We start from the raw sequence: 22082 nt of genomic DNA, 5'->3' as shown, positions 1-22082 counted from the left end.
TAGAATTGGCTGTGTTAGTGTGAATTATTTTGATGTGTGTGAATCAAATCTCCCAAAACGCATTCCAGTGATTAAACCCGTTACAATGAAGAGGTAATGGTTGTTTTCCAGATTGCGGTTTTTATCTATAGTTTAATTTGACATGACATGAACACAACTCTATTACCACAATGTAAAATGACAAAAACTTTTATTGTAAGTGCAGTACCACTGTTTACATTTGTACATAGCTACAAAAAAACTAATATGAAATAAATATACTTTATACAGCTAGCCATAATGTCTTAATTATGGAATAAAATATTGTTTTGTTTTAATTATAAGACAATAACAGGCAAAGTTCTGAGACAGTTATTTTAGAGTTTAATATACAATATAATCAATTAATCAAATTTAGAATTTAGTAATCAAAGTGATACTTATCTATCTGTGCATTTATTGCTGCAGTGTAAAATAGCTAACTCTCTGACCAAATTGGTTTCACTCAAAGTATGATGGGAATTGTAGTGTGAACACTCACAACACAAAAGAAATCCATTAAATTTAGCTTTGTCGTGGACAACACATTCTCCTCCATCCATTCATATATACACATGTACTGTGCAATGAAAACCTGTTGAGATATTGGCAAGAAACCCAAACTATTGTGTTCAACTTTATTACATCCCTCAAAAGTGCCCTAACGAACATTGAAGTTCCACACACATGCTAAATATGACCATTTCTGAGTAAGTCACCTTATGCTGAAATATATGACATGTCCTGCTATGTTATGAGTCATGTTGTGCCTCTATGAAAACTGCAAACACAGCCAAGGATTGGCCCACAAATCTTTGTATTTCACCTTCATTAGTCCTTTGTCAACAGCAGAGTTTCAGCATTTGTTTTAGATCTCCTGTGATTTATTTTCTCTTCAGGCATGGAGCATCACATACGTCAGCTGGCTGACATTTGTTTTCCTCATCTGGTCTTGCATGCTGTGGATGGTGAGGGACCGGAGGCGTTACGCCATGCTGTCCTCTCCTTTCATGGTGGCCTACGGCAACCTGCTGATAGTTCTGCAGTACATATTCACTTTTGAGAGCATGACAGGAGACCCAGAGTTTTTTCCCGTGAAGACAAACCCTTTCCACTCGCTTTCATCCAAGGTTTGGGAGACAAAGAATTTTTTTGAATTCGACATTGCCCTGTCTACTATGAATACATGCAATCATTTAAACTGACCTTTAGATTGAGGGACAACCTGCGATCTGAAAACACAGATGTTATTTAATAATGCAGGAGATGTACTCTGTATGCAACTAATGGAATAAACCGTTAAAATGTTTCTCTCTAATAGTCAATTAATTGAATAGAGGGCAGTCACAAATTTACTCCTGGAGGAGAAGGTCATGTTTGCAGTGTTTTGACATGTTTTAAAATGGCTCAAATACCTAATTGTGTTTTGAAAAAGATTGTATATGCCAGTCAGTCGCCACAAACATGCAGTGGTGTGTTCATTAACACTCAAACAGTTTTATTAAACAGTGCATGTGACAGGATGCAGTTACATTTTTATATACAATATCAAATGAATCCAATACCAGTTTGAAAACTCAATTCTGATTTATGTATATCTCTTGATGTTGCTTTTTACCATCTATTTTGTACTCTCAGCAAAAAAAAATGCAAATTATGTATTTGTTATTCTTTTCTTTTCTTGCCAGTCATCAGTTTGACAAAACATTTTATTCATTTTGTGTAGGTTCTGTGTCTGCTGAGCTTCTGGCTGCTGCTGAGACAAACACTTACAGAGAGACAGGAAAAACAAAAAGAAAACAGTGCTGGTCTCTCTGATGTTCATGTGGAGGATCAGAAGAAGAAGGGTAAGACCTGGGCCCCTATTATATTTATATTGTACTAGAAATAATATATGACCATATCATAGGTTACAGCATAAGCTACTACAGTAACACCGTTTTAGCTTTGCCTGAGTTTGTTCACATTGCACACATTATACTCTCAAATTTATTATCACAATGAGGTAATAATGCTCAAGCTGTTCTGCAGTATGATCCCAATTTTTACCTTCCCTGTTTTTGAAGGCTAAAGGTCAGACAAGACTTATCGGTATTTCTTTCAAAACCAATTCAGTTATTCATTCATATTCTACCAGGGAGTCTACACATTTTTGACCTTTCCCTATGTTCCAAAAACAAATCAAAATGTCTGAAAAGTTAAATTTTTTATTGAGATATACAGGCACTATTTTGTGGAGGTCAAATTTGCAAACTGTTCACTGTGCACCATTTTTGTTTACTTTTAAAAACTTTGCAAACATTTTACTTTCACCCATCTGTTTAGCAATTGTAAGGAATATATAAATATTTAACAAGGTTTATATAAACAGATAATGAATGACAGTATAGTAAAACATAGTTGTAATAATGTCTTAATAGGAGAAGTTATAATTATTGACTAACTGCACATTAACAAACACTTGAAAATGTCCTTGTATTTGTTTACTGTACAACTACGTTATAGTGTTATAAACCATCTATTAAATGTTTATCTACTACTTTGCAAATGGGGTGGATCAAAGTCAGGCAAATCCTTTAAGAAAAATGACTTTAAAAATAATGTAACTATACTGCTATCCATTCTTAGTTAAAATGAAAGTAATTTTTTCATCTCTTGTTCTCAGTTTTTTAAAAAGGTCTATCTAAACACCTTCAGATTCCTACTGTACTTCACCTGCGGAGGTTTTTTAATTTACGTTATGTGTGTATATGTAGTGTATGTTAGTTAGGAACGTCTGTTGAGTGATCAACTCATAGTTCGCTGAAAGGTTTTTGTCAGTTAGCACAGCAATTTCTGCTTTGCTGATGTGTTTTATAGAGGAAGAGGACTCTGAGGATGGAGGGGAGCAGGACATCATGCAGGTTCTGGGCAACATGGTCATAGCTCTGCTAGTCAAATACTGGATCTACATCTGTGGTGGCATGTTCTTCATCGTCAGCTTCGAGGGAACCATTGTCATGTACAAGATCATCTACATGATGATGTTCCTCTCCTGTGTGGCGCTCTACCAGGTAACAAAACAAACTGGTGATTCTAAGTGCCTTGCACGCATATATAACCACATATTTCCAATTTTTCTCTTAAATTTCCCCTCATTTATCTCCAATGTTAAAAAAAACAAAAAACTTTGCACATCCTTTACATATATTCTGGATCTGTCTTTTCTGATACAGACACCACCACACACTTCTAGTAGGTCATACGTGATGATTGAGAGGGATTACTTTTTGACATTGTTTTTTAAAGGAAAGCACTGCACGTTATTTCTTTAAAGGGCTGTTTACTAAGTGGTTCTGCATGTGTGTAATCCAAACTTAGCATATAAGTAGAACACTTTCAAGTTTACAAATTTAATTTCCCAAAGACAGAAGGTGCTGACAATTTCAGTATGGCATAAGAGTTGTGTACAGCAGGCTCATAATCCACAGTGTATTCTCGACTGTTTATAACCAGAAGTGAAAACAGAGCACTCACTATATATTGCTATGTCCTCCTGTGCACTCAGAGAATTCATAACCCCTAAAACACAATTATCACAAGTATTCTTATCTAGGTCCACTATGAGTGGTGGCGAAGGTTCCTGAAGTACTTCTGGATGTCTGTCGTGATATACACCATGCTGGTCCTCATACTGGTCTACACCTTCCAGTTTACTCGCTGGTCTAATTTCTGGTCAAAGAAGTTAGGAATGGATGAAAAGGGGTGAGCTTCCCTTAATTACTTACACAAATGCTGATATTTTATGGTAATAAAAATGTGCTGCTACATATGTTGATGAAATTTCAGAGAGTTAAAAATACTAGTTGCACCGACGCACCAGGTTTACTGATAATGTTTCAAGCCTCTCTCATGTTCTCAAATGTAAATAAGAGAAGATAGAGTTTTTTATTGTCTTGAAATCAGACATTTATGAGGCCTGCCTGAGGATAGTATTGTCAAAGACAGCCTTAAGTGTTGGAATCTTGTCTCGTAGAAGAGGAGCAACACATTTTGGTTGACACCGAAGACCTTCACCCTACGAAGAAAGTGTAGCCACTGTTGGACCATAGTGCAGCCATATCTGCCTAAACACTCCATGTCAGTTTGTTGGGTACGCCCAAGTATTTATAAGAGTTGACTTGGGTTATGGTGTTGTCACGCATAACCACTGGTGAGTGATCTCCATGGCCGCGGGAACTAGGGGTGCGGAGGGTGCTGCAGCACCCCCTAGGGAAGGAACAAAGTACTAAAACCATAATTTAAAAAACTAAACACATTTATTTTTAATAAATTGATTATTAATATAAACCTAATCCCTTTCAATCAAAATTAAATGTAATGCATTTTAAAATTTGGTAAGTATGAGATAAACACATAATTTGATTAAAATGAATCTGCCGATCTTGCCAAGAGTGTATGGGGCGCCGTTTGTAAAGCGGCTCGTGCTGAAAATAACAGCAACATTTTGTCACATTTAGCTTTAAATAATGTTTAAATAACTGATATGAAATTTTGAGGGTCACTTTCTTGCACATTTACAACAATATTTGTCAACTTGGAAATATTTTAAATAGTTAAATCCAAATATTAAATGTTACACCTAAATGTTAAATGTTAAATCTATATGCTAAATCTAAATCTAAATGTTAAATCTAAATCTAAATGTTAAATCTAAATCTAAATGTTAAATCTAAATCTAAATCTAAATGTTAAATCTAAATATTAAATCTAAATCTAAATGTTAAATCTAAATCTAAATCTAAATGTTAAATCTAAATATTAAAACTAAATCTAAATGTTAAATCTAAATCTAAATCTAAATGTTAAATCTAAATATTAAATCTAAATCTAAATGTTAAATCTAAATCTAAATGTTAAATCTAAATCTAAATCTAAATGTTAAATCTAATATTAAATCTAAATCTAAAAGTTAAATCTAAATCTAAATGTTAAATCTAAATCTAAATCTAAATGTTAAATCTAAATGTTTCGGGTGAAACTAAATATTTAGCTAATATGCAAATAATGTCGGTAACCGGAAGTACCAAAATAAAAGCTCGAGGAGGTCAGTGTGTTTATAGTGTCAAATAACGAATAAAAATCCACTCATCGGGAGATATGGACTCTTGAACTTGGATAACCGTGAAAATAACTACCTAAAATAATAAACACAGTTGGGGAAAACTGTACTTGAAGAGTACTTTGAGTTTTTAGTGTCACTTTTATGAATGGTGTGGGAATTATAGCCACTATAGCCAGCCACGGGGGGGCTCACTTTGACTGGTCTGTCACGTTCGCTTGCATTAACGTCAGCAAGAGCCTATCCCCGCCCGCCCCCGACAAGGCACTGACAAGACACTGCGAAATGTCCAACGAATCAGCGTTTGCCGAGAACATCGGCAGAGGCGTCCTGGTGGCTGTACAAACTTATTCAACAGCGACAGCGACAGCCTCAGGGCCACCGCAGGCCACCTCGGTAAGCATGTTTCCAAATCACGGAGCTAGCATTGTCTTGTTGTCAAGGTAGTAGCAAATCTCTACTGGCTAGCTACCGTTAACTAGTGTAGTTAAGTTAGCCTTGACAACAGGGTTGCTAGCTCCGTGATTTGGAAAACATGCTTACCGAGGTGGCCTGCGGTGGCCCTGAGGCTGTTGCTGTCGCTGTTGAATAAGTTTGTTCAGTCACCAGGACGGCTCTGCCGATGTTCTCGGCTAACGCTGATTCGTTAGACATTACGCAGAGTGACCATGGCCAACAGTACCGTGCCTTGTCGGGGGCGGGCGGGGATAGGCTCTTGCTGACGTTAATGCAAGCGAACGTGACAGACCAGTCAAAGTGAGCCCCCCGTGGCTGGCTATAGTGGCTATAATTCCCACACCATTCATAAAAGTGACACTAAAAACTCAAAGTACTCTTCAAATACAGTTTTCCCCAACTGTGTTTATTATTTTAGGTAGTATTTTCACGGTTATCCAAGTTCAAGAGTCCATATCTCCCGATGAGAGGATTTTTATTCGTTATTTGACACTATAAACATACACTGACCTCCTCGAGCTTTTATTTTGGTACTTCGGTTACCAACATTAATTTGCATATTAGCTAAATATTTAGTTTCACCCGAAACATTTAGATTTAACATTTAGATTTAGATTTAGATTTAACATTTAGATTTAGATTTAACTTTTAGATTTAGATTTAATATTTAGATTTAACATTTAGATTTAGATTTAGATTTAACATTAAATTTAGATTTAACATTTAGATTTAGATTTAATATTTAGATTTAACATTTAGATTTAGATTTAGATTTAACATTTAGATTTAGTTTTAATATTTAGATTTAACATTTAGATTTAGATTTAGATTTAACATTTAGATTTAGATTTAATATTTAGATTTAACATTTAGATTTAGATTTAGATTTAACATTTAGATTTAGATTTAACATTTAGATTTAGATTTAACATTTAGATTTAGATTTAACATTTAGATTTAGATTTAGCATATAGATTTAACATTTAACATTTAGGTGTAACATTTAATATTTGGATTTAACTATTTAAAATATTTCCAAGTTGACAAATATTGTTGTAAATGTGCAAGAAAGTGACCCTCAAAATTTCATACCAGTTATTTAAACATTATTTAAAGCTAAATGTGACAAAATGTTGCTGTTATTTTCAGCACGAGCCGCTTTACAAACGGCGCCCCATAAGAGTGAGGCGCGCTGCGCACATCTGATGCTCTTTCATGAGTGAAGATACCGATTGATTTCTCGTCAACAGTAGCTAGCCTAGCCATGGCACAAAAGCGCATTTTGGATTTTTTTATACAACCACAGGCTAAAAAGCCTAAAAAATTGGAGGCAGAAAACTCTGTTACAACTGAAACAGAAAGTAGCAGCAGCACCGCTGCACTGGTTACTCCCAGGGCGATCCTGCTAGCAACAGGCGACGAGGGAGCTAGCCAAGCTAGCCGCACCAAGGCAGCCGTGGAGGGAACATCAACAAAGGCAACTCAGTGCTGCCAGCCTCGGGGTCACAGTTTTCCTTCCAGACGTTTTGGAGATGAGGATTTTTCCCGTTCTTTTCAGCCGCAGTGGTTTGAAAAATGGAGGTGGATACACTATGACATTGAGAATGATTGCACTTTCTGTTTTGCTTGTATCCAGGCTGTTGAGAAAAATCTGGTGGCTTCCCGTCAGCATGTGAATAAAGATAGGCTTTTCGTCGAGAAAGGATTTTTTAACTGGCGCAAGGCATCTGCAAAATTTTTGTCTGCACGAGAATCGGCCATTCATAAAGATGCTATTCGCACTCTTGCGGGGTTAGAAAAAACGCCAATAAGTGCTCTGCTCTCCGATATTGCCGCCAAAGACCAGCAAACAGCAAGGAATGTCCTGGAGATATTATTTCGCTCCATAGCATTCCTGGGACGAAAAGGAATCCCGTTTAGGGGTGACACGACTCGTGAGGGTGTGCTCTATGACCTGATGCTGGAACGGACTTTTAATTTACCCAAGAAGAAGAGTGGATAAAGAAGGGGATAATTGGATGTCTGACACAATACAGAATGAGATAATCGAACAGTTTGCTCAGGCTGTTCAAAAGGACATAGTAACCGCGCATCAGACTGCCCCGTTCTATGGACTGACAGCTGACAGCACCACGGATATCAATGCTACGGAACAATTCTCATGCAGCCTTCAATTTGTGACAGTAATCTTCAGTCTCACTGTAAATTCTTGGGATTTTACTCGAGCCTGACACAACTGCAGAAACGCTGTTTAAGTGTTTGAAAGACATCTTTGTGAGATTGAACATCTCTTGGATCGCCTCAAGGATATTGTTTTGTGGTGCAAATAACATGTCGGGCCGCTTTTCGGTGTTCAGGCCCGACTGAAGGAAATAATGCCCCGAGTCCTTGTATGTTCATTGCAGCAACCATCCCTGGACCTTGTGCTGCAAGAAGTTGCACGTGAGGTGAGCCTAGTAGCTGACGGGTTAACTTCGTACAGGGTGTGAGGTGTTATCAAGAATCTTCAAACGCAAAACAGCTTTTGAAACACTTTTCGGCTGTGATGACATCATTGTCAACATTTTAGGACTATGCCCAACGAGATGGTGTGTGCGCACCAAAGCAATTCAACGCTGCTGCGCAACGTAACACTGTGTTTTGGCGACACTGGAAAGCTTGAAAGACGATAGAGGCGTAAGAGGGGATGCAAGGGCAAAAATATCAGGACTGCACAAAAGGCACTCAATGGAAAAACTCTTTTCAGCCTCCTCTGCTCCCCGAAGCCCTTTTTGGGCCCTGTGAAACTGTGGCAAAGAGCCTTCAGAGTGCAAAACAAGTGGTCTTGGTGCCATTGCTTGTGTAAACCTACTCAAGGTCAGAGTAGGGTCACTGAGAGATGACAAGGTGGTGGCTGAAATGGTAGAAAAGGTGAAAGTGTGTGCTACCCAGAATGGTCTGAAGATGCCAGATGCTGAGCCCAGAGTAAGCAGAACACCTGCTCGCTATCGCCAAGCTGTCGGCCCTGAAGCGTTGTCACAGGCAACAGGTGAACTCAAATGGAAAGCTGACTTTTATGAAGCTCTGGATTTGGTCCAGTCTGAACTCACCAGGAGATTCGACCAGAACGGGATGAAAACAGCTGCATTCAGGGAGAAGACCGTAATTGATGCAGCAAACAGCCGCTATCATCGGAACTTGACGCACAATCTCTTCAGCTTCCTAAACAGCTTGACACAGGGCGACTGCACCTCAGCTCCAAATGTTGGGAGATGTGTGTAAAGAGGCCGACTCCCCATGCGAGACAGTACAAGAAGTTGCCTCACATCTGTCTAACCTGCCACCCTCAAACCAGAGCTCTATTTGGAGAAGTAGAGGATCTTATAAAACTTTGCATGTGCATACCGATCTCTGTTGCCTTCTTCAGAGAGAACTTTCTCAACCTTAGACGCCTTAAAACTGGCTGCGGAGCAGCATGTCCCAAAAGAGACTAACTACACCACACCTCATCCACGTACACGGGGACACGTTGCCCAGTTGGATATTCATGCAATGATGAAAACTTCATCAGTGTCAACCCGGAGCGCAAAAAAACCTTTGGAGTGTTATGACTGCAGCACAAGGTAAGAATTCTGGTTTATTATTATGCTGCCGCCGTGCAGTAAATTGGCATATTCTCAACTGTTCAGTGACAATTCAATGAAAGTTAATTGTAATTATTGGGGATAATTGTGTTTTTTTACACGCGTGTAAAGACTACTTGGCACACCAGAATGAGGTCACACTTATTTTTAACTATCCAACCGTATTGTTATAAAATGATTAGGCCCAGTTTAACACGCGTTAATAACGTTTGATACATATGGCCCAATATCTTTAAGCGTTTAATTGCTATTGCTACGCTAAAAAAACTCAAGGCTGCATTTCTCTATTTCAATGTTTGTGTCAGGACTGCGTGTGTGGGAGCAGTGGCAACCAGCAGAGAGCGGCGGAGGATCCGACTGGCTTGCGCTTGCTTCGCTTTTAACATAATTTTTTATACACTGTGGTTTAGTGGCTCCGTTTTTGAGCTTGTAGTAGGCCTAATCTGTACCAAATGAGCCGTGTGCCTATATCCTGCATTACTCGTGCCTAGCCCTTGTTTTGTATTATGGACGTTTTTCTTGTTTTTTCGCTTGTGGAGTGTGCATGTTTTCCAGTATTACATTTTGAAAATTTATCAGCACCCCCAATTCAAAATATGTTCCCGCGGCCCTGGTGATCTCTGATGGATTTGGGGTCAAATACCATCTCCCCTGTTTTCTTGACATTAAGGATGAGGAAATGTCTGTCGCACAACTGGACAAAGTTCTGGATCTCTGTTTTATACAAAACAACAGGCACGCCGCACACACTTGTTTGGGCTTGCGGGCCGGCCAAAAAGTAGTATTGTAGTTATATTTTGAGTGGATGGTGAGCGTGAGACGCCAAAATGGATGCCAATACGATTTTGAATGAAAAGTTTACTTTTTAAAAGTTGCAAAATGGTTCCATTGACAAGACCAAAGCGATCTGTGCGTTTTGTTGTTGAACTGAGCTATTATCGCAGCACGTCCGGCATTAAAATAAGAAAAAATAATGGGACATAAAGAAATCAAGGGACATTTAGAATAGATACATTTTTTTTGATTAATTGCAATTAATTGCGAGTTAACTATGACATTAATGCAATTAATTGTGATTAAATAATAACATTTGACAGCACTACATATAATTGTAACATTACATTGTACTTTCATTAGTGTACAGGGTGCAAGTACTGATGGTCAAGGGTTCAGACAAGGTCTGTTCACCCTGACCTGCTGGGTATGGTAAGTGAGGAATGAGTGGTACCATGCAGTGATGAAGGGGTAAACATTCATCAGCTGGAGTGTATTCAGGAGAACTTAAGGCTGTAGGGTGTTAAAGGCTGACCTGAGAGCTACAAACAACAGTCCAGCATAGACCCTAGGATTCTTCAGGTGTTTAGTCTTTAGGTGCACTATGCTGTTGGTAGCATCATAAGTGCCTCTTTTGTGGGTGTATGCAAACTGGAAGGGATCTAGTTCTGGGCCTACATTCATCTGTAGTTTGCTCACCATGAGCTTCTCCATACACTTCCTCACAACAGAGGTTTGAGCAATAGGTCTAAAATCATTATTCTCCTGTGGACAGGGTTACTTATGATGAAAAGAGTTTGATGGCTTGAAACATTTATCATTAAACATTTTCAGCCTATTGTTTTTAACAGGTAAAAATATGACGTTATACAGTAAAAAAACAACATGGAAAAGGTTTTATCACATGCAAACTCAATAAAAAAGAATACATAAATATGTGAGTATCTTCAGTTTTAACAACATTTTGGTGGGATGAGATTGATTAAAAAAGTAAGGTGATAATTCATTTTTCAAGTTGCTTTCAAGCGCCTAATATCAGATAACCTGCATTTAATATTGTTAAATGCATTAGCCTTTGGTTGTAAACAAGGTATTGTTGAAGGAAGTGTGTGATAGTTTGTTATACTACACAAAAACATAATTGTATACCATCCCGCATTGACAGAATAGCTTTTGATTCCTATTTTAATTTTTACTTATTCCAAGAATTATGACTTTACATTGGTCTTCTTTTTTCATCTTTTGTCTTTTTTATCTTTTCTTTTTTACTAAATTGTAAACATTTACACTTGAGAGATTCCTCACTCACCTCAAAAAAAATGTAAGCTCAAGTCTCATGTTTTTCCTTTTATTCGTCTTTGTTTCATCTATGCAGCTTGGAGGACCTGGGCCTGAATAAGTTTGAAGTCTCCGTGCTGTTCACCAGGATTTTCATTCCCACTTCCTTCTTGCTGGTGTGTATACTCCATCTGCACTATTTCCACGACCGCTTCCTCCAGCTCACCGACCTCCAGGCTGTAGTGGCCAAAGAGGAGAGCACTATCTACAGGTAAGACACATTATGTTTTTTTTTGTGGTCCAAACCATTATTGAAAAGGGGATTTTTGTGCTTTTGTATCTACTTTCTTTAATTCCATATAGCTCAATTACAAACAAGCTGAGTATTTTGAACATGATGCCCCAACAGAGATGTTGTTTATGGACAACCTGACCTCGCTTTTTCTTTGCTTAGCAAGATTTATCTACAAACTTTAGTGTTAAAAATCCTGAGCAATGGGCATTTCAACTTCACCTTTAACAGTGACCTTATGCTGCACAAGCAAGTTTATCTGAAAAGTCATTCAATGAATTCATCAAATATTTTTAGAAGAGTCTTTTATGATCCTGTAAATACTTTTTTAAAACGGCAGTAAGAGTTGTCCGACACCTTTCTGGAATTTTCAAAGATCAAAAAATGAAATCTTTCATTTGTATAAAATCTCTGATCACAATAGGGCCCCTGGGTAGCTTACTGGTCATTTCCCCTCTCTCTCCCCTTTCATGTCTTCAGCTGCCCTCTATAAATAAAGGCCTAAAAATGCCCACACAAAAAAAAACACATGCAATCAGACACCACTGCATCTTTTAGGAAAACAGTGGCTTCCCTCTGTGTCACGAATGTAATAATACAATAGAAGCACAAAGTAAATCACTACATGATTCCACTAAGAGTTGACAAAAATAATACTGAAGAAATCCCATCAGTCAAAAATAATAACTGACAATGTATACATGTTAACAGTCTATAGCTGAGCATGAGGTCAAAACATTCTTCATTTAAAGATTGGTTTCGAATTCAGCAAGTTACAACACCTTTTCATCTCAAACTGTGGATAATTGCACTTACAAAGCCTGTTAAACACCCAATATAACCACTGTTTTTATTGCACATCTGTCATTGTATGCCTTTAAGTGCACACCGTGTAATAGCATTCACATTTTCATAGTCTGTGGTGTGGAGTGTTTAACTTTACGGTCGTATTGTGGTGGATTTTTCATTGTTTTGCTGTCGCTTGCTTAGCTTGTCTCTGCTGCTCTGCTTCTCTCTGTGACCTGCTGCCATTTCTCCTCTGCCACCCTTTTTACACAGCCATGCTAAAGTCAATGGCCGTGTCTATCTGATCATGGATAGGTGGGTATCTGCTCACTTTCTGTGGCATCCATCACCATCCCAGTCCACCTCTGAGTCTTCACTCCCTCTTCCTGTTGCAAGAAGTCCTTTACCCCACACTGGCTTGTCCCTGTTACCCAGTTTTTGCCAATGATAATACATTGATGATCTTCTGAAATATCTTACCCCAGGAGTTTAGGTATTTGACTGACATGAATGGTGTTCATTTTCAGGATTTGTACGTTCTTATTTTGCCTGTAGCCTACTCTTTTTGGGTTCTCTATTACCTTTTTGGATCTTTAGCCCCCCCTCCAAATCAAGCCCAGCCTTTTCCCCAACAAAACCTTTCTACTCCTCTCCAAGAGTTTCACAAACTGTCAAACAAGCATGTTTGAATCTGAACAAAGTGTTCTTCCTTTCCAGTATCTTGCCACACACCTACTTCTTTGCACTGAAACCCCAGAAAATTAACCCCTTCCTAAAAAACTCTCCTACCCCAAACCACAGGAGCCTTTGGGCCAGTTTTCCTGCATTTTAATAAAACTACATGCATATGGTGATTTTGAGTGTCAGTTTCAGCCTGCCTTTGTCAGTTTCTCTCCTCAACGTTCATCTTGACTTCTGTGTAACTTTATTGTTCTGAGCAGCATCAAGCAAAACATTACCACTCAGCAGAGCAAGTAAGTATGATCCCTAGATAACAAAATGCTTGCCTTGGTATGCGGCCGGTTCATGCAAGCCAAACCCAACCTTTGACCTTGCTCCATTGCCTGAGAAGAGTTTAAAGGGTTAATGCCTCCCTTCAGATGCTACCATTATTCTGCTGCTAGAAGACATATCCCTCACACACCAAAAGCAAACAACATATTGTTTTTAAAGAATGCAGAAGGAATGTGCAATGCTTATTGATTGCAATGCCTGATAAAACGCTGGTCTGCCGTTCAATTAGCAGACATAGAGCTTGCATCAGTGCATTTTGACAATCACCTGGACCATGTGTATGAGTGTGAGTTGTATTTATATACTTATGAGGACAGAATGCCTTCAAAAATGTAGGAATGTGAGAGCGTCAGATATAATAAATTATATCTATATAATTTAAATTATATACTGTATGTGGAATTTGTTTTTTGTCCATGAAATATCTGTTCAGACAAGATTATAAAGACAAGATTCAGATTGCTTTCTAGTAAGGTTAAAGTTAGGGTTACTTTAGTGGAAAGACATACAGTATGTTTTAAGTCAGATTGATAAAGGAGTAGGACACATTTTCACATGGTGACTACTATGAACTGCAACGTCCCTGGTTAAGTCAGTCTGGGGATCTTTGTTACTTAGGTTCTTCCCACTGTCTTTAAAAAAGGCTTAAAAAGCTCATCTTAACTTATAAACTTAAACGTTGGAAGTGTCAGACGTTAATAAACTCATTTTAACAGTTCAGGTCCTAAGATTGTGTCTAATATGATCAAAGACTCCAGAATAGCTACTTAATGGACCTGGGGGGGTGATATTGTTGTCAACTGTTACTTAATAGTTCAAAAAATGCTCCTAAAAATAACATCTAGCTGGTAAAAAAAAAAATCAAAAAGTAATTCAAGGTCCTCGTAAGCATAGATATACCAGATGTGTGTGAGTCTGTATGCATAGGACTGTTTGTAATAACTTCTTCACATGTCTTCAGACTGGTGCACCAGGATGGCAGCCTAGCAGACCTCACCATACTCAGTGCCAGCTCGGTGGAGGCAACGCTGTCCAGAGAGGAACAGGAGCCACAGGGAGAGTGGGAGACGGAGAAGGAGAAGGAGCAGGACCTGGTGGTGGTGATGTATGACACTGACATGACTGGTGAGAAGCCCAGGAGCTTTTCCGACCCGCGGCAGTCCAGCACAGAGGAGAGCCACCACTGCAGTGCGAGGACAGAGCCAGAGCCAAGCACCGAGCAGAGCTCAGGTACTGAGCAGATGCAACACAGCAGGTCTACAAACTTCAACAAGACACTCAATCACGTCTGGGCTGCAACTAACTATTATTTTTATTATCAATTAATGTGGTCCGAATTTTCTTGATTAATCAGTTGACAGTCTATTAAAATCTGCTTCCAAGAGACCAATCTCTAATTCTGAGTAGGCAAGACATCCATTTGATACCAACTGTAATGTAAACTTGTATTTACGACAAAGAGTGGTATTTAAATCTACAGTATTCGACTATATTATGAACTTAACTTACTAATCTTTTCTCCACTTCAGTTGATCTGAAGGCTGTGTGGCTGATCATGTTGCAGACTTGTACTTGAGCATCTCACGTGTTTTATTCCAATGTTTATTAAAGCTTACCTCACTGCCAGCCATGTTTACTCCTCTTACTGTGTTTACAACTGAGGTGCACATGAGCTGTCATGTAGTGGCTACAGTCATAAGTGTAGAGACCTTTTCTCTTAGATCTCTCTCAGCCTGTCTCCTCAGAAGACATTTGCTGGATACAATCTTTACAGGCCAAAGCTCTCTTAGAGAAGCTTAGTCTGCTGTCCTAGAAGTATCTGCTGCACTACACTCTCAACAGGCAGCCATTAATCATCCCTAGTTAAAGCTGTAAAAAAATCTGTTGTATTGCAGATTTTGGGGTTTAGTAAGATTTATCTTCAGTTTTCTGTTCTGACACAGAGTGTAGCTCAAGTGCTCACTTTCACCCATTACATTGTCCTGTTAAAGCCAACTTACGCTGCACCAATAGTATATTTACGCAGACGGTCACCCTGGTCTTAAATTAAAATGTTTATATCCACAAAAAATAAAATGGGTAGTAAAACACAAGCCTGCATGGCCTCTCAGTTTATAATGAGCTGCAAGCTAGTTTAGCTATATGCCCTCAGAGTTTTCTAATCCAAACAATGAGGCCTCTATTAGAACCTGAGATTATATGGCTTTTGTAAAAGCATTAACCCACCACCAAACCGTGGCTGGAGGTTTTATATCCTTTGTGAGAATATAAAACTAAATATTAAGTCTTCATTCTCAGGTAATTAAATCAACACTTTGGAATTTGCTTGTTAATACAGATTTTAGGCGTGTTTTTATACATCTTGAGATGCTGCATATGGGAAAACGATTACATTAACAAACATTTTACAATTTCAGAATACGTGTAAAACATATGTTTAGCTGTTATGTTGACCCCACAAAAAGGATAAACGTATTAAAATTCCTCTTTACGTCACTAAAATGCAGATTGTCACACAGTTCACCTCATTTGAACCTTCACATATAACACTTTAGCAAAATGCCAGCAGGGAAATTATTTTGTTTAAAAGAGATACTACTGAGATAATGCAGACATACTGCTGTTTTTAAGAGATGACACCTGGAAACTCTTTTTGCACGCCTACAGTCTTGCTTTTTTTCCGTTTAAATGCATCTGTTTTTTTATTTTCTTTTTCAGATCTGAAGAATAAATGGCACCTGGTGGTTGACCGTCTGACTGTGCTCTTCCTCAAGTTCCTGGAGTATTTTCATAAACTACAGCTGTTCATCTGGTGGTTACTGGAGATCCACATCATCAAGATTGTGTCCTGCTACATTGTTATGGTCTCTGTCAAAGAGGTAAGAATGCTTGAGATTCCACTGAAGAAAAAGAGAGAATAACAAGAATATTTAATTAAATATTGTAACAATTGCTCCAGTCATTTAGTCAACAATTAATGATACCAATGAAGTCAGATGAGAAAGGCTTGGTTCAGAGTTTTCACAAAATGGAATGTAACAGATTCACAGCACACACACTCACTTTCTCTCACTTACTTAAAAAAAAAACAGAAAGACTAAACTTTAAGTGTAAGTTTACAGTTTTAACTACTGTGTTTCCATTGTGCTACTCGTAAAATTGGGAAACTTAACATAACAAATCCAAATTTTTATGTGTATTATTTGTACGTAGCTTAGTAGTTGCTTATTTCGTTTTTTTGGCACATTCTATATGTAGTTACCGCATTTAAACATTAAATGAAGTTATTTTTTTATGATTCATAGATGTTTAAAGTGGATTTCTTGAGTGTTTTCACATCACCTGGTTAACATGGTCTCTACACTGCCAAGAGTTTTTCAGTTTTTTGTAGCATGTAAAATAAATGAGGTATACATAAATGACAATCTTCTATAACTAAGCACATTTAATAAAGATATACAGACATTTAATTCAGATACTGTATGAAATAAGTTGATCTCTTGCAACACTGAGCCAACTCAGACAATCTTGAAATAAACCAGGATTGTCTATTTACACTACAGTCTAGCCAGATAGTAGTGTGGGGTTATTTAGATGAACTTGTAATAGCTGTCACAGTTTCTTAATGGAAACCAAAGTCTTGATCTGCATTTTCTTGCTCCCCCTCTTAGTGGTTTTGCCTAAAACTCACTTTAATAGATGTAGATTTATGTAATGTAATAATATTTTCTTTATGGTTCTTGACCTCAAGCTGTGTGTGTGCGCGCTTATCCTTTTTTGATTTGCCTCACATTATTCCTTACTTTTTTTTTTTCTTTTTTTTTTACCTCTAACCTTCAACCAATATTGTACTGTAGTAGGAGAATAATAAAGAAAAAGAGAATGTTAGTGGAAAAATGATTTGAGTGTTTTTTGATGTCATCATTACCTGTATTATATCTCCTGTGCAGGTGTCTTTGTTCAACTATGTGTTCCTGGCATCCTGGGCCTTTGCGCTGCCCTACAGCCAGTATCGTCCCCTTGCTTCCAGTGTTTGTGCTGTCTGGATGTGTGTAGTTATCGTATGCAAAATGTTATACCAGCTGAAGTCTATAGACCCCACTACCTACTCCAAGAAATGCAATATGGTGAATATGATATGTGCTTTTTGACCCTTGTTGTATATATCTAGATACTGCTCAACATCATCCTTACTATTCTTGATTGCGCTAATAATCCATTTTTTATTACATTTATGCAATTATATTTTTCTGTCCACAGACAGGAAACTACTCAGAGGGGCAGAGGACTGAGCTGGGCAAGTCTCTGCTGTATAATGATTCAGTGGATCCAGCCATTTGGGTTGGCCTGAACAAGTCTCCTGACCTGCTGGGCTACCTCAGGGTGAGGAGTGGAAACATTTGTTAACTGATACTTTGCAGAATATACACAATATCAACACAATAATGAAAGAACAATTTATGAGTACTTTTTTCCATACTTCTTTGAACTTAGATTGAAGACAATGCAGCGTTTGCTGTTCATTTTGGGTTGGATTTTTCTGTTGTTTCTGTGTTGTTGGTGTTTCTGTTAAACTCAAAAATCAATACAAAATAAATTTTAAAATCGGTTCCTAAGTCGTTAACTTTAAATAGACTTAATGTTTTTTAAAACCAAATATCAGAAAAGGTGACAAAAATGACAAAAAATACTTTAAAAGTACAGTTAATAACCAATCAGTTATTTAAAAGCAAATATTTTCAAAATATAAATACATAATTAAAGAAATTCTCTCTGTCATCTGTGCAGAACAACCTGTTGATAATGGCTCTGTTAGCATTTGAGGTGACCATCTACCGTCATCAGGAATACTTTAGACTGAGAAACAAACTGTCGCCTCCGGCTGCCAGGATTATCTTCCATGATATCACACGGCAGCATCTAGACATTGGCATCATCAGCTTCATCAAATACTTCATCAACTACTTCTTCTACAAGTTTGGACTTGAGGTACATGTAGAAACAAGTTAAAAGAGCTAAAATACATGTTTTATCTGAAAAACTCCACTTCATATTTATAGTCCTCGTGTGTTTCCCTCAGACTTGCCTGCTGTTGGGGGTCAATGTTATCGGGCAGCGCATGGACTTCTACGCCATGCTTCACGCCTTTGCCCTAATTGCAGTCATGTATAGACGCAGGAGGAAAGCCATCGCTGAGATCTGGCCCAAGTACTGCTTCTTCCTGGCCTGCATGCTGACTTTCCAGTACTTTGTCTGCATCGGGATCCCACCTGCAGCCTGTAAAGGTTTGTGTTAGAGACTCGGCCAGATTGTACTTACTGATGATGATTTCTAGAATTTATTTTTTTACAGTCAATTGAGTAATCATTTAATGTATAAACTGTCATTTTATTTGTATTCTTCAACCAGTAGTCCCAAACACACAGAATTTAATTTATAATGACATAAATAACCGAAAAACAACAAATCTTTGCATTTGAGAAACTGACAAAAACTAATGTTTGGTATTTAATAGATTATCCAAAGTGTTGTCAGTTAATTTTATGTCTGTTAACTATTGTCAGTCCTGTCCTTTTTAAAGTGTAATTTTAATGTTTTTTTTTATACATATATATCTGATGATAATGATGCATGTTTTCATTTCAGACTATCCCTGGAGGTCTCCCACCTCTACTACAGACTCCAATGTGATCAAGTGGCTCTATGTTCCAGATTTCCTGACTCAACCCAACTCATTTTTCCTCATTTGTATGTTTTCCAATTTGTAGATAAGTAGTAGTTAGGATGAGTGTCATTATAGTTTCTGGTATTAGTATTAGCAAGCATTTTGGTTACCATAAGTTAGATTTCTACTCTCCTCTCTCCTTTCCAGATGACTTCATGTTGCTGCTTTGTGCCTCTCTCCAGAGGCAGGTCTTTGATGATGAGAACAAGGCAGCAGTCCGCCTCATGGCTGGTGACAACGTGGAGATCTGCCGAGACCTTGACGCAGCCTCTTTCAGTGTCCACAACCCCGTCCCCGACTTTATCCACTGCAGGTACAGCTGTTCATACTAATTATTATTATGGTAATACATTTTACACAAAAGCAGAAATTGAAGTGTGATTTCCTTTTTTTCTTTTTCTTTTTTAATGCCTATAAGGCTACATGGATACAGTATATGACAATGGATCCCAGGCTTGTATTTCAGCACTTAAATGAGCTTTTACAGTAGATTTACTTGAAACAGACGTAATCATTTTGTTGCCATTGAAGCTTGACAGAACTGTTATTAACATGAACAACAACAAGACACAGAAATAAATAGGAAGAGAAGTAGCCGGCTTAATTGATGCTTAATGATGTTAGATGCCTACAATTAAGTCAAAAATTGTATTTTATATTGGTTACATCCCACAATTAGAAGAAGAAGTTTGGATTTAGTCATGAAGACGTGTGATGTCTATGCAGAGTTAAAGCTTTGTTTTTTGTTTACATTTTTTAGGGGTACAACTTTAAAGTGTTACCATTGTTGTGACTTAGTCCTACCAATGCAGAAATGTCTGTGTTGGTCTATTGTTTAATTGATATCACACTGGTGTGAAATTATGATGCAGCATAGGGAATTACATTTTTTATGTAACATCACTGTTGGTAGATTTTAAAGACTTGCTAGATGCTAAAGCTAGTTTAAATTCTGTAATGCTATTATAATGGTCTCACAAATTACAAAAACAACTATCTTAACGTTCTATCTTTTTCTAGATTCAGTGTGATTGGCAAGCCTCAGGCAAAACATGTTTGATTTTGGTCTTACGTCATCTAAAATAAAACAGTTTTTAATGAAATGAGGGATTGCTTTAAGTCGTGTACCTACAGAGAATTGTAATTTGATCTGTGGCTCCCCTCTGCTTTACAGTTTCAGATATTTGTTTAGCTTTTTCCCCAAGTGGCCATAAATCAGTTTTGCTAGTTTTGCTAAATTTGCTTTTAAATCAATAAGTGCGACAGGAGTCACAGACTCCAATTGTGAACCAGGGTGCCGCTATTGTGTAAGTAACCAAGTAGAGCTTTAAACTCACTGATGTGCTAAAAGGCAGTAGAGCAGGCTGGTAACAGATGGTTGCAGATGTCTGACTGGTAGAAAAGGCATCATTCTCTCCAACCACTAAGGTACAATTGAGTAAGGCGCTTGCTGCATACTCCAGCCTCTACAGTTGAGCTGCTCCAGCAGCTAAGTAGAAAACTGTTGTTGTACTTGACTGCTAACTGTGTAACTGTAGGAATCTTAAGTGGTGTGGTGCTGGATAAGAACATTCTGGCGCCGCAAATCCCTTATCCTAGATAAATAAAGGTAAGACAAATGACAGTAGCTTAGTGAGAGATGTAATTGAATACCCACTAATCAGAATTCTGGCTGTCATCCAATATTTGAATCTAGATACTGACTTTGCGCATAAAAAATAGTGAAGAGATGGTTTTGAGAGGCAGGGTAATAGAGAGCAAGTCAGAAAGACAGCAAGAGCATCCTGACCTGTCCACAGTCATTGATTATGTGCTCTTCACATTCCACTGTTTTGATGCCCAAAGTGGACAAGTCTTTTATTAACGCACTCTGTGTCCATCAACAAGCCCTAGTAGAAAGAAAAAGAGCTGTACAGCCTGTCTGTCCACGCCACAGCAGCTCTGCACTTATTCTATCGTTTCCCTCCAGGATCAAATTACGGATACGGGGTGGGGGAGAAATCCATAATCCGCAAAAACACTCTGTCCGTCACTTCGCTACTCAGAAGCTTTTGCCCTGTACTCTAACTCAATAAATAGCTTTTAAGTATGGAAAAGGTATTTTCTCCCCCTGATGAAGAAGGACACTCACTCAGCTATTCCGGCCCATCAATGCATTGTCCGATCCAAACCCACTTCATCAGAGCTGCTTCCTAAACAGTGCAGCTGTTGTTGTGGTCCCATGTTTTCCCCAGGTCCACCAAATGAACGCACGTTGCTTCCTATGTTTTCACTCCACACATCATATTAATGGTCTCTCACATGATAACACAGGATCCACATGCAGGCTTTTAGCATGTTAGACACCCTCAGGTCATGCAGAAGTGTACACTTACCTGGGCTGAGTGACAGGAGTTTGGTTTCCACTCTGGTTCACATTCATTGATCAGAGTCTTACCGGTGTTCTGACACTAAGTGATACAAAGTGATACATGAGTGTGATTGATGGGTGGAATATATTACACACAGCAACAGAATTAACTGCAATGTTGTTTTGACTTTTATTATGTGGTAAGCATGCATCCTTATTAGCAAGTTAGCTTAACTGACCGAGTACATGCCACAGACTTTAAAAATAATGGACAAAGATTCTGGGTCTGAAAAGTGAAGCCAATGCGAAAGGGACTTGAACCTGCATCCTATCCCATTTTCAGCAGTGGACGACTGCACTGGTTACGAAAAAAGAAGTCCAAAATTTACACTGCGTATCATTTGATTAATTACCTCAATAAACATTTTCATAATGAATTTATGCCTTAAATCGTTACTACATCTGTAATATATCAGGATGTTAATTTTTTAATTATGGTCCCATTTATTATAAAATTGACAATAAAGCAGGGGATAAAAAATGTAGTGAAGTAGTAAATGTTCTCAGTTTCCTTACATGCTCTTTAACTATAACAAGTAACCATGAAAAAAAAAACAAAGAGCAAAATACAAACTTCCTCCTGAATAGCAGCAAGTTAACGCTTG

At 38.0% G+C, this 22082-nt stretch overlaps 1 protein-coding gene across 1 annotated transcript in view; it reads left to right on the top strand.

Moving 5' to 3' along the window:
* The window catches only part of piezo2b (piezo-type mechanosensitive ion channel component 2b), an 81756-nt gene that overhangs the window by 35773 nt on the left and 23901 nt on the right, over window positions 1-22082 (top strand). Inside the window, exons 13-25 of the mRNA XM_032531833.1 lie at window positions 918-1148; window positions 1745-1865; window positions 2878-3071; window positions 3614-3762; window positions 11348-11521; window positions 14304-14572; window positions 16061-16221; window positions 17293-17469; window positions 17603-17725; window positions 18131-18331; window positions 18423-18627; window positions 18989-19090; window positions 19215-19380. Coding sequence (XP_032387724.1) covers window positions 918-1148; window positions 1745-1865; window positions 2878-3071; window positions 3614-3762; window positions 11348-11521; window positions 14304-14572; window positions 16061-16221; window positions 17293-17469; window positions 17603-17725; window positions 18131-18331; window positions 18423-18627; window positions 18989-19090; window positions 19215-19380 — 2273 coding nt within the window. The remainder of the gene's footprint in view (window positions 1-917; window positions 1149-1744; window positions 1866-2877; window positions 3072-3613; window positions 3763-11347; window positions 11522-14303; window positions 14573-16060; window positions 16222-17292; window positions 17470-17602; window positions 17726-18130; window positions 18332-18422; window positions 18628-18988; window positions 19091-19214; window positions 19381-22082) is intronic.

This window comes from Etheostoma spectabile, chromosome 12 (genome assembly GCF_008692095.1).
Source record: "Etheostoma spectabile isolate EspeVRDwgs_2016 chromosome 12, UIUC_Espe_1.0, whole genome shotgun sequence".
NCBI lineage: Eukaryota > Metazoa > Chordata > Actinopteri > Perciformes > Percidae > Etheostoma > Etheostoma spectabile.
Note: the sequence above shows the minus strand (reverse complement) of the source record. Positions and strands in the feature narration are given on the sequence as shown.